Raw genomic sequence first — 13,261 nt, forward strand, 5'->3', positions numbered from 1 at the left:
TTATTTTGTGTTTTTTTTTCTCGGTAACTTTATTCATGTCTCAAGTGATATTATTACTTACTATGAAATGTATACGTTGAATGCAATATTTTTCGAGACGGATAAAAATAGCCTGACCTAGCTCTTTTGATGTTTTTTAAATTCAAACAGAAATGAAAGTGGATGTAAAATATACATTTATTATTATTATTTAACTTGTTTGTAAAAGTTTTAAGATGTCACAACTATAGGTGATTTTTGATGATATTATCATTGAAACACGGTCAGAGTACGAGTCTGGAGTTTGTGACTTGTCTCTTTCCGACGATCGTCTCAGAGAAGCCAGTTTTGTATTATTAGTTTAAATTCAAACCAATATTTTCATATAGAAATGAGTATGAAAGAAGTCGGATCTATAGAAAAAAAAAATATATATATAGATTTCATTAAACGTAATATATAATAGGTTTCCTACGCATTTATATATGCGATGCATTTTTAAAAATATTTCGTGCTCGTAAAATACATTTAAAGTAAAGATTGTTGACGATAAATATTTGAATTTACTTAGTTCAGTAAATATTATCCAATGACTTCAAATATTAAATTTATTATTTTGGAACCCAAAACTACAAACTGTTTTAAAATAAATCTAAAATAAAAAAGTATAACTTCCAATCTTACAATTATTTACATAAAAGTGTGAAAACTGCGCTGAACATAATCTATAATGCGATATTAAATGTAATTGAAATGGTCTCATGAACTACGACTAATACATATTTAGACAGCTTAATTTCTCTGTATTTTTTTTTATACCAAAACCACCTTGAGTTAGGTTATTTATTAAAAAGGATGAAATAAATTACAACAACATATATTTGACTCTTTTTACATTATCTTTATTCTACATAAGAATTATTATTTAAATAATGAATAAACTTAAAAATAAATTGTACAATTATATGATGTAGGTAGGTAGATGAATTTATTAAACAATATAAACTCATATATATTTATAGTCAATAGGCATATACATAAGCGTGTAAAGAACTTAATATAATAGGTACATCATAATAATATGCTTTACTTACTTTTAAGTGTTTAAATGAAAACAAAAACTTAACGAAACTCAATAGCAAGAAAATTGTAGTAAAGAATACATACACATTGAAGTCTTAATGTAGTAAATGAAAAATAAAACAAAATATAATAGCTAATTAATAAATTGTTGTATGAATAATTTAATGAAAAGCTATTTTAGGTTAAAAAAAAAAACACGGTTCAGTCAACCAACATTTTCGGTGCGCTTATAATAGTTATATAGACTTAAAAGACTAGTTAAAATAAAACAATTTTACATCTTTTCGAGATCACAATAAGTAATTGTAGAAGAGCATAAAATAAAGTGGCAACCAACGCTTTAAGATTTGCATAAGTATTTGACGTAATTCCTACATGAGTCGATAGTGAATAATCTCTTCATTTGTTGGTGGCACAAACTATTATTTTAAGAAATCGTCTTTTGGTATATTATATGAGTATACGCGTATTATATATTATATATTTGTTTCAAACCTTACATTTATGTGTAAATAATAAACGCACACGTTGTTTAAGTATATAATAATATCTAAGCTAAAAATGTTTATTCGTGACTAGAATATATATACCAATATATAATGCTTTATACATATTATATAAATGATATTATTTTATATGTTTATAATATATAAATAATAATAATAATATTATTATTACAGGTGATGAAGTTTTCACATTTAACCGAACAAATCTCGTCAGGGGGAGACACACTTACACAATAATATCATATGAATGATGTCGGAAAATTGGAAATTTTTTTTTATAATATCAGTTAACAGATAATAATAGACAATTCCTTACTACATACTTTATAAGTTTATAACAAAACTTCTCATCCTCTTGAATGCAAATTTCCAATGCAGTTTAAGGTGACGATTAATATTTGATTCCTAAATTATATAATAATTATACTATTTTTTTTTTTATATATATAATATGTTTAAAATATTTGAATTTTCGACTTTTTAACAATTTCAACAACACAAATTAATTACATTCATGACTAACGAGTAAACCTTACATTTTTAATAGGTATTAGGTTCACGAATATCATATAGTAATAAAATTAAACGGTAGCCGAATAACGAGTAATTGACAAACACTGAGTCTCATATTATATGAAAGGAGTAAAAGCATGCAGAAAGCGAATAGCTATAATAATAATAATAACACGTGGGTACTGCAGGTTACCACTAACCGCTCCATCGAGGATCCACCCACAGACTAAGTTTATCGTAAAAGGTTTCGGGCAAACAGAATTTTATTATGTACATTTTTCGGGTAGCTCATTATTTTGTTATTAAAAACGAAAACGAAGGTCGTGGCCAAACACGAATATTGCTATCCGTCCATCCCATTTTATAATAGGTACAAGCGTCGCGCCAGTCGTATGCAGCTCCAAGGTTTCTATTTAGATCGTGCAAATAGGGGAGAGGGGATCGCCTTTTCCGGCGTGAACAGAGTGACCCGATTGGGATAACTGTATATTATATTTCGTGTGGGTTGGGTTTCCGACGAATTTCAGCGTCGAACGAATCGCACGCAATTCGTATGACAGGAAATTCGCTGTATGTCGGCGGCGGCGGCGGCGGTGGTGCGGCAGACGGGCGGGCGGGCGGGTTTGAGCGGAAACGTCGGACTCAGACCAAGTGTCCTTCCGTCTCGTCCGGTTTGTGTGCGAAAGTGGTGAGGACGTTTTGCGACGAGAACACCGTGACGTCGGGCGGCGGCGGCGGTGGGGGCGGCGGCGAGTAATAGTTGAGCTTGCTGACCATTGGCGGTATCGTCGGAGGTGGCACCGGTCGGTTGTGCAAAATCGGTGGTAACGGCACGGCCCGAGCAGTGGGTACGCCCGGCGCGGCATGGTGAGGTTGCTGATGATGGTGTAGGAGGTGGTGCTGCTGCTGCTGCTGCTGCTGCTGCTGAGGATGGAGATGATGATGAATATTATGCTGATTCTGTTGCTGCTGCTGATGCTGTGGATGCTGTTGGTTTTGGTGGAGGTGGTGGAGGTGATGGTGGTGGTGTAGGTGGGAAGTCCGATTCTCTGCAACACACACGATGAGCCAATATTGTTTCGGTCAATTTGTTTGTTCGTTTGTTTTTTTATGTCTTTTTTTTCGCAGATTTGTGTCGCTAGCTAGAGCCAACACGTCGTGTGTTTATATTATCACAACGTACAACACATTTTGTGACGATAGGTTAATCGAAACGTGCCATTACTGCACGTGTGTAGTACTAAACAATTATAACGATAATACAATATCGTCAATGTGAGATATTATTATCGTTATCATCGTAATATATTATTGTTATTACTATTGCTGCGTTGTGCCGTGTTATATATGCGTAAACCGAAACCATATTATTAGTTCAAGCGTGATGTATGTATGTATATTATTTATATATATATATATATTATATTATATCATATACAATCATATAGAATATATAAAATATATATATATTTTTATGGTAGGTACTATAATAATGTAAGACTCCGTCCGTGCGAAGACAGATTTAAGGACTGTTTTGAAGGCTTTAAAATATACGTATATTATATTATGTGGCGGTTAGTGGAAGGTTTAACATTTTCTCAATTTACCGATATTTCTTCTGTCGTTTGTGTTTTCGTGCATATTGTAGTGTTGCGTTGATTGGTCAGAGCTCATACTTAGAGCACCGCCGTATTGAACGTGTGGCTGTAGGGGATGATCGCAATCGTTGATGAAAGGATAATCGATCTGTTCGATCAAATACGATTGTTCGGCAGACTTTTGCTGTTGATCGTCCTGTAAACAGTGTTACGTTTATTTCAGTTTCCGTTATAGCCGTAAAATTTGTATTTAAATTGTTTTAATCTATGCACCCCCCCCCCCCACCACGTTGTAAGTTTGTTGTGAATGCATTTTTTTTTTATTATTTATTAACCTAACATACACTCCCATAAGCCTGATAATTTAAAATTATTATGTTTGTACTTACGTTATAATCCGGAGAAACATTTGAATAGGTTTCCGATTTGGCTGAAATTGAGCTTAAGTTTTCTTCGTATCCACCGTTATAGGTATTCGGTGCATACATTTCTATGGTAGGAGTTTTGCTACTAGAATCGTTGTTTTCTGTAAAGTAACGGGAACATTTTAATATGAATCGTCGCATTAAATAAGTAGGTAATTAATAAATTAACAACTATTACGGGGTAGCAACCTGTTGTTTAAAGATCTATAGTAAAAAGAGCAGGGAAAAAAATGAGCAGGCTAAAATTGTTCATCACTACGGTTATGGATATCCGATGAGGAGCATACAATTTTCGAAATCTCTCCCGATAGATCATGTTGTGAGTAATATAATATTAATCAAACTTACCGTTGTTTATTTGTTTGTTAACATTACGACGCCTGTGTATGCAATACGACACAATAAATATGCTGATGAGTATTAAAATACCACCAAAAACTCCCAAGAAAGTAAACACGATGCGCATTCCTTGATCATCAACCGGCTTCTCTTGATTCGAATCGGGCTTTGTTTGCACATTTTCCTCTGTAAACATAAGATCAACAGTTATTTTCGAATCAAAGCGATTGCAATGACCATGTGTTCTATCGTAATATCACGTTTGAATATATGCTAAATACTATCGATGTTAAATACCACACAAAATTATTACAACATTATCGTATCACATCATATAAATATTTACTTACGATTGGTGCACATGGGGTGAATTCTATTTTATACTATAGTCTATAACTAGTTTACATACAAATAGGTGTACCTATAAAGTTTCTAACCTATACTTAAAATATATATTTAACGATGTTATCTAATACTTTACGTACTTGTTGTGGTTACTTTAAGACTCTGGGACACGTAAGAACTGTCTCCATACATGTTACGGGCCATGATGCTGAACAAATACGTCGTTGATGGTTCGAGTCCGATGATCGTGTGATGGGTTTCGTTTCCTAGGTCCTCATACCGGTACATTTTGTTGTCGAATGCTCGGAACCGAATACGGTACGTAACCGGTTCACCTAAACAAACGAAAATTTAGTCCACAAAAATTATTATAAATTATTTTATTAAATAAAATTAATGACTGCTATGTCAAATTTCATACCAAGATATGGGTAAGTTACTCGATTAATTGTAATTGGTTACAACTTTACAAGTTACGTGTTACACTATTATCGTGTATTTAGTTACCAAATATTAGATAAGTACTTTGGAAATGTATAACTGGTTACAAGTTACAGTTGAAGTTATAAGTTATTAAATTGTTTATGCTTATGTTTTCAATACAATAATAACACTACTAAACATTTGTTTTAGGAAGAGTTCACGAGAAAAATGTATTATACTATTAGTATATTAGTAATAATTGAAATTTATAACTATTGAAAAATATTTTAAAATATTTACAAATATTAAATGATTAACTATATTATATGTATATTAATACGTTGACACGAATAATTAATAAAATGCCTACATAATATGGACAGTATGGACAGTAAACTTATTCACTAATATTGCAAGTCTAATATGTATGTATTATATATATTATTATTAAATAAAATAAAATATTAATGATATACCATAATGATTATTTTATTACACTAGTATTTATTGTAATTATTATGTAATACTATTAATAATTGATATAAGTGAAAACTGAAAATAGGAAAAATAAGAAGATTCAATGTGTGAAATAACACGTGTAATCGAATGAGTTCAATCTTTAAAATAATAGGCAATATTTATAATGACATTTTTTTAAAAAATAAACTGCTAATTTCATATCGTTTTTTATTATTTATATTATATATTTGAGTTATTAAAAAGTTCAGCACAAATTATATTGATATCGATCATCTATAACTTGTTTAAATACAGTGAGTTCCGCTTAATGTGATCACTAGTTCATAGAATCAATCATTTATTTAAATCAAAATTGAAAATCCCAACTAGAATCTTATATTATACTAATGTTAAATTGATCTTTTATTAGAATCACTAAGTACCGAATAATTGAATCACTTTTGTTAACATTCATATCGGTTTTATAATATTTCAAACATGATAGGTTCGGGTAAAAAACGTCCTTCAATTATATATAAAAGTAAAAATCCACGTTGTTTTTGGGATGTAGAGACATCGCCCGCCGATTATTACGCTAATACAAATGCTTGGATGACTAATGTAATTTTTACCGAATTTTTGCGAAAATGGAATAAAAAAATAATAAAACCAATACGTATCTTGCTACTCATATTTTTACGCCAAATACTACGTCACTCATACAGCCTCTTGAATCATAAAAACAATAAAAGCTTTCATAAAAAACAATGAAAACTTACTATCAAAAAGCAATGAGAAATGAAACTAGTAGATTCTCAAGTACAATCGAAAATAGATAGTTTCTTTGCTGTATTTTTAAATGTATTTATACGTATAAATATAAAATCATCAATAAAAAAAAAAAAAATGTTTTATGGAATCAACCGGTTAATAGAATCAAAATGATCTGAACCAATGTGATCAAATTAAGCGGAGCTCACTGTATATAATCTTTGTATGTATTTCTCATTTAAAGTTACAATCAAATCAATCACTAGTTATATTTTAAAGTCACTTGAATATTACGTAATTGATTACAAGTTATAAGTTAAGATAAACAAATTTAATAATTAAGTAACTTTTGTACGTGTAACTGATAACTGTCCAACTCTGACTCATAACTATTTCAATGATAAGTCTACTATGATTTTGATTCTTTGAGGAGTGCTGGTCTTCTGTATAAAATTCATAAAAGAGGGAAAACGTGCAAACAGACAGACTAATTAATTGTGAAATTGGTATAATATTATCATACACTCAGTCTTGTAGAATATTTTTATTATTGGTAATGATTACTTTTCAAATACAATATTATTATTAGAAACTTTTGTATTTATCATTTTTTTCTTTTTTTAATTTATAAGTCCCAACCAGCACATCAATAAGTTGTATATTATAATATAGTTATTATGCATACTACTATAATATAATAATACAATCACTCTTTATAACTGAATGAAAGCTTGTTAGTATCGCGGGGGAAAAGGGTACTCGTGACAAAAAAAAAACACTCTTTTCATGAATGCACACTGAAAAAAATATGTTTATGAAATATAACAATAATTAAACGAACCAATATAAATGTTTGAAAAAAAAAAAAAAACAAAATCAAATTGATGTGGTTTACGCCGTTTACGGTAACAATAGAATGTAAGTATTCGGTAAATATTTGAAATGCTTTTCTCTCTAAGTGGTATTTAAATACTATCGGAATACTTATTTTTTATCGAATTTATAAGAAAATGCTTTTCAAAAGTATCTCTTACAACTACACAGCATATGCCGTTATATCTTCATTGTAATTTTGGCCTAACACCCTAATACCGTATATGTACTTATTATTATATTGGCCAACGTTGTGTAGACACTCATAATCATTGCGTGACGCGACAATGAAAAGAACGAACATCAGATAAAAAAAAATATGTAAACGATAATTATTTGAAACTTTCGGCTCGTGTCTTAATACTATCGTTTCTCCGGAAGTTTGGCGGTCGTTCCGGCCGATACAGAAACAAACATATCGAGAACTCGTGCTACGCATCGATTAAAAAAAAAAAAAACAGAAACACAGCAACGTGCGTGTGTGCATCACACTCGCACGCGGTAATAATAATAATATTATCGTCATCGTTATAAGACGCGTAAGTTATAACATCAGTCGTCGCTTACCTCCGTCGAATCCGGGGGTCCACGTCAGCATCGCTCTGTTGTGCGTGACGTTCGCCAATCGGACATTATACGGCGGGTCGGGGTGCGAGAAGACGGTCAACCGGTTGACCGAAGTCGTCCGGCCGAGTTTGTTGGACGCGGTGCACACGTAATCGCCGTAATTGTACTGGTCCACATGCAGTATCGTCAGCGTCGACTCGTAAAACGTTTCGTTCACCTGAAACGCGCGGCACAATAATATATTATTACTATTAGTTTATACATATACGACTCGTGCGTTGTATTATAATACGACGTGACCGTCGACGATTATTTTCGTTCTTCTTCTTATTATTATTATTATTATTATTATTATTATTGTAACGACGTATTACGCTCCCCCGAGCGCCGTCGCAACGGTGTCGTGGATTATACGAGTAATCTACACAGTAGTACTACACCGTATTGTTCATATATTATTATTATTATTATATAACACTCTGTTGTACCGTCTGACTTGACACGCCGTACCTAAAGACGAGTAATACCTACCTACCTACCACTATACAACATGCGCCTACACGACGGTGTGATATTTTGACTGTGATTGGAGAAAATCTAACGATCGCGTAGGGGAATTCGAAAATAGAGGACTTGTCGATTACATTTTTGTTTTATTTTTATTGTTTTTATTATTAGTATAGGTATTTAAAGAACTATAGCAGTGTTCTAAGAAAAGTTTTTTAAGTACATTCATAATATAATTATACAGATTATATAAGAATCGTGTACCTAGATCAAAGAAAAATAAAATTCAAATATAGTGATTATATAGATACTGCTGATTCGTTTTTAATATATAATTAAAACATTAGGTAACATTTTGAAAAATATCCAAATTTTCATAATACCCTAAAAAACAGTTTTTGTTTCATTATACAGTGAAACTTCCATGATATAACGTAGTCGAATAAGCAACAAAAAAAATCGTAATATAGAGGAATTCGTTAAATAGAATTACGTATTCATTAACAATAAAGGTCGTAGTTCTCAAAAATATTTCGTTTAACAAAAAATTTCGTAAAATGGAAGTTCGTTATATGGAAGTTTCACTGTATAACTATTGTATAGATCAATGCAATATTGATTTATCGATCTAATAATATGCATGCAATTTATATAATATAATATATATATATTTTTAAATAATAAAGCAATTATATTTACTTGTCTCTGTTCCACAATGTATTTATCAGGGACGCTTGTTATGTTCGACCCATCACGTTCCCAAGAAAATCTAATCATTGGAGCGCCTACTGCTCGACAATGAAGTTTAGCTGACATACCAGCATTGCTAGCAGTTTTTGATTCATTTTCCATTGTTAGTATCTCAGGTTTATCTGTAGCACACACGGTTTCAATCAATTGGTAAAAAAAAAATAATAATAAAATATTCTTAATCATATAATATGGTTAGGAGTTTCGTTTTCTTGGTTTATGTTTGTTGAATTATTATTATTATTATAAAATTTGTGAGATAATAATACAACTTTATAGCGTTAAGTAGGTATTGGTTTCAGAGTATTAAAAAAAAGCGTTACTTACGTTCGACGATCAACATTACAGATTGCGATGATTCGTTCCCTATACCGTTGTTAACGACGCAATAAAATAGTCCACTATCCAATTGTGTGGCATTTAAAATAGTCAAGTATGAAGTAGAATTTTTGAGTAATATTGATGTGCGTTCGTCAAAGAAAAAATTTGGACGAGTCCAACTTATGTGATCCGGACCTAATGGAAATCCATCTATTCGACACGAAAGCTGTGTGTCCTCACCAACGCTTACAGTGACGCCACTTGAAGTATTAGTAATAGTTGCTCGATCTAAAAAAAAAAAAAAAAATACGCATAAATTAAAGTGTCTATAATTAAATAAATATAAAATTTAAAACAAAACTATCTTAAAAAGTTAAAACTATTAAATAAGTTTGAAAAGTGCATTGGAATAATTATAGTGTAACATAATAATGATAACGATTATAATAAATTATATTATTATAAAGATGATTATAACGATATAAAATAAAAATATTTAAATCATATTATTGTATTTAATGATTAAGAATTTAGATAGTTTAAAAATATGAATCACATTGATCGGTCAATGTATAGATATATTTTTGTTTTTACATGCTCAATTACCTATGATTTTAAAATGTTTAAAATAGCAATCGCCACAAATGCTTACGTTTTACTGATATTATGAACCAAGCAGTTGAAAACCCTTCAGTATTGCTCGCCTCGCAGGTGTAATTTCCAGCGTCGTCACGGAACACACCGGTAATATTTATATTGGAATCTTGTACACGCCGGTTGTGTGATGAATACAACGGTTTGTTGTTTTTGAACCACTTATAAGTGATCTGCGAAGGCTGACCTCTTGCCTGCAGCGTGATGAATATGTTATCCCCTTCTGTGTACGTAATTAAGTCGGGATACGAATCAAAAGTTGGTTTGTCTGAAAAATAATTATTTAAATATTTGTAAATCCATTCCTTTATATTGTGATACTGTGATTTAAACATGCACAAAATGCAATAATATTTCGATTGTATAATAATAATAATATAAATGAGTAGGTATATCGATTATGCTGATGGAAATAACTGAACGAAATGTACTGTTATTATTATTTTTTTTTTTCATTTGTTTATTTTTTTAACCAATGTACAATAATAAATAAAACATAAAAAAGTATTTGATCTATGTAAGTTATGAAAAAACTACCAAAAGTAATATCGTTGTTGGTTTTTTTTTTTTTGTAATAATTGGTATTCATTGTCTGATATTTATTTGGTAAAATTATGTTAAAACAGTAGGCATAACGTATAACATCACAAGTATTTAAAAAATTCGATTTATATAAATGCTCAATGCAGATTCAGTAAATATGTAGGTCAAACTTTTAACAGTAAAAAAAGGTTTTACACTCGTACATCGTCATAGTACGTAAATTAAAAATAATAAAAAGAGAAAATCGAGCAAATGAAGGTAGTAAGCTAACAATATTATTGAAGCCGGTAAATAAATTATAAAAATAGAGAGTGCAGAAAACCTAAGGGGTTTTAAAAACAAATTATAGTCAATTGAATAATATTATACAAATATAAATTTCCGAAAATACTTAGAGTAAAAAAAAAAAATTGTTTTAAATAATTAGAGTGGAAAACATTTTTAAAAACTCGGAAGCCATGTAGTTTACACGCATATTCTGCGTACGCATTATTGTTGCACTGATATTATAAATTTAACAATATTGTGCGTATAATGTGACCATACAACATTTTCGCCTTTGTCGTTTTATATGCGAGTTATAGTAATAATAGAAACTACGTTTTTCATGCGAAATAGATAATAGTAACCACAATTTAGATTTCAAATGAAAATGATACATTTCACCGTGATCGAGGTCGACGTGAGTCGTCCCTTAAATCCTGATACAAATAATAATACAGTATATTATTGTAGATAAGTAAATTTGTCCGCTACGGCGTATATATAAAATCCCACGTAAGTCACGTAGTAATCGGGTGGGGTTTTTTTTATTTTTATTTTCGGTTACTAATAAAACGGTTTGGGCATCCGAATTGGCTCCCATAGACAGGCCACGATTCATGATTGATAAAAGTGACATGGAATTGGTCCCTCGAATAAGTGATGTAAGTAGCACGCTTAGGATTCGTATACTAACATATTATTATGTATATATCTTTAAATCGATATCTAAAAGAGGATTTAAGTTTAAAACCAATTTACTATTATCTATTATATTATATATATTTTATACACACACACACACGTATATATATAATTTATAAAAGTAAATTATCAATAAATTTAAAACACTGGTAACTTATATAAAATCGTTTGTTGAGATAAATGAAATGAAATATATCAATATAATATTATATTATTATGCAGTCTATAGGCGTAATTGTCTGTTTACTTTTATAAATATTATTAAAAAAAAAAAAATAATAATAATAATATTAAGCCACTAATAACAGTATAAAAAGTAGAGAGTAAAATAGAATAGGTACAAAATATTGACATCAGTATTAGGCAATTGTGCGACACGTATTTGATCAGATCCTATTAATAGTATTGTTACCATCATTCATGATTCGATCATGGATTATTTCGGATAAAACTAGAGTAGGTAGTAAATTCGGTGCAGTGGTCTGTAAACCTCAGTATCAAACATCGTGACATGTAATATTATGGCGAAAAGAGAGTTTTTAGACTTTCGTTCGTAGGAAAACAAGATTAAAATAGTTAAGTTTCAATATGACATTTTATATTTACCCGTTAAATTTTAGAATTTCAGTAATATTACATAAATCGATTAAAATTAAAATAAGATAAAAACAGCTCAATTTTCTGTACATAAAGTAGATTTTTAGAGAACTTCATCATTGAAAAGGACACCGTAAATTGTAATTTATATGTTTGATTTGAATTGAATAACAAATTATTACATAGGAAATACGATTCTGAGCGGTGATAGTGGTTCAGCGTAAAAGTTAAAATTAATTTTTGCTTAAAATATTTCATATTATATTATTGTTGTTATAAACGCATAAATCAATACCAACGTACAGTAGAACCGTGTAAATACTAAATAGGTTCGTTGTATACATTATTTGAAATTGGTCTAAATATTTTGAAGTTTTCATTATTCAAAGAAAATAATGATAAACGTAACTGCGAAAAGTTAAAAAGCACTTACGATTAATATTTTCTAAAATACTACAACATATTAACGAAAATACGTTAAATGATAGATAGTTATTTTTCTGTTATATTGGTTATATATCTAACTAATCGTATTATTAATTTTAAACGCTAAAATGAATTAGTTTACTATTACATATTTTTTTTTATCCTAATAAGGATAACTTATGAAGATATACTTCTATTACATTCTCAAGCTTTGAGTAAAAATTTTATAAATTTTAAGCTACACAATTGTTTGTACATTTTCATGGCTTTAATGAATTTTCTAAAAATATAAGCTTTTAAAATTTTAAACCGTCCTAAAAGTTTAACCAAAGCATTTTTACTACTCCTAAAAAAGTAATGTCAGAGACACAAAATAAATGTAAAACTTATACAATCCACATTCCGCTTAAATTCTCAGAATATTAAAGATGCGTTTAACCACGAAAACTATACACTTACGATCACCTCTCAAAGGATAGGCAATTATCAAAAACGGATGCTACTACATCCAGGTTTTAGTTTTATTTTTAATTTTAAAATTTACTAAGACGAAATCAGAACCACATAGAGTACGCTATTATCTCAAGTTTATTTCTTCGATTGTTTCTATGTACGA

General features: G+C 30.0%; 1 protein-coding gene across 1 annotated transcript in view; it reads right to left on the bottom strand.

Moving 5' to 3' along the window:
- Window positions 1-859: 859 nt before the first annotated feature.
- Window positions 860-13,261, bottom strand: part of LOC132924279 (nephrin-like) — a 49,802-nt gene continuing 37,400 nt past the window's right edge. The window contains exons 12-20 of the mRNA XM_060988483.1: window positions 10,112-10,381; window positions 9,466-9,747; window positions 9,088-9,260; window positions 7,882-8,098; window positions 4,929-5,123; window positions 4,453-4,629; window positions 4,069-4,205; window positions 3,689-3,875; window positions 860-3,130 (exon numbers count right to left, since the gene is read on the bottom strand). Of these exons, the coding sequence (XP_060844466.1) occupies window positions 2,724-3,130; window positions 3,689-3,875; window positions 4,069-4,205; window positions 4,453-4,629; window positions 4,929-5,123; window positions 7,882-8,098; window positions 9,088-9,260; window positions 9,466-9,747; window positions 10,112-10,381 (2,045 nt within the window). The 3' untranslated portion in view covers window positions 860-2,723. The remainder of the gene's footprint in view (window positions 3,131-3,688; window positions 3,876-4,068; window positions 4,206-4,452; window positions 4,630-4,928; window positions 5,124-7,881; window positions 8,099-9,087; window positions 9,261-9,465; window positions 9,748-10,111; window positions 10,382-13,261) is intronic.

The sequence above is a fragment of the Rhopalosiphum padi genome, chromosome 3, assembly GCF_020882245.1.
Source record: "Rhopalosiphum padi isolate XX-2018 chromosome 3, ASM2088224v1, whole genome shotgun sequence".
NCBI classification, from domain to species: Eukaryota; Metazoa; Arthropoda; class Insecta; order Hemiptera; family Aphididae; genus Rhopalosiphum; species Rhopalosiphum padi.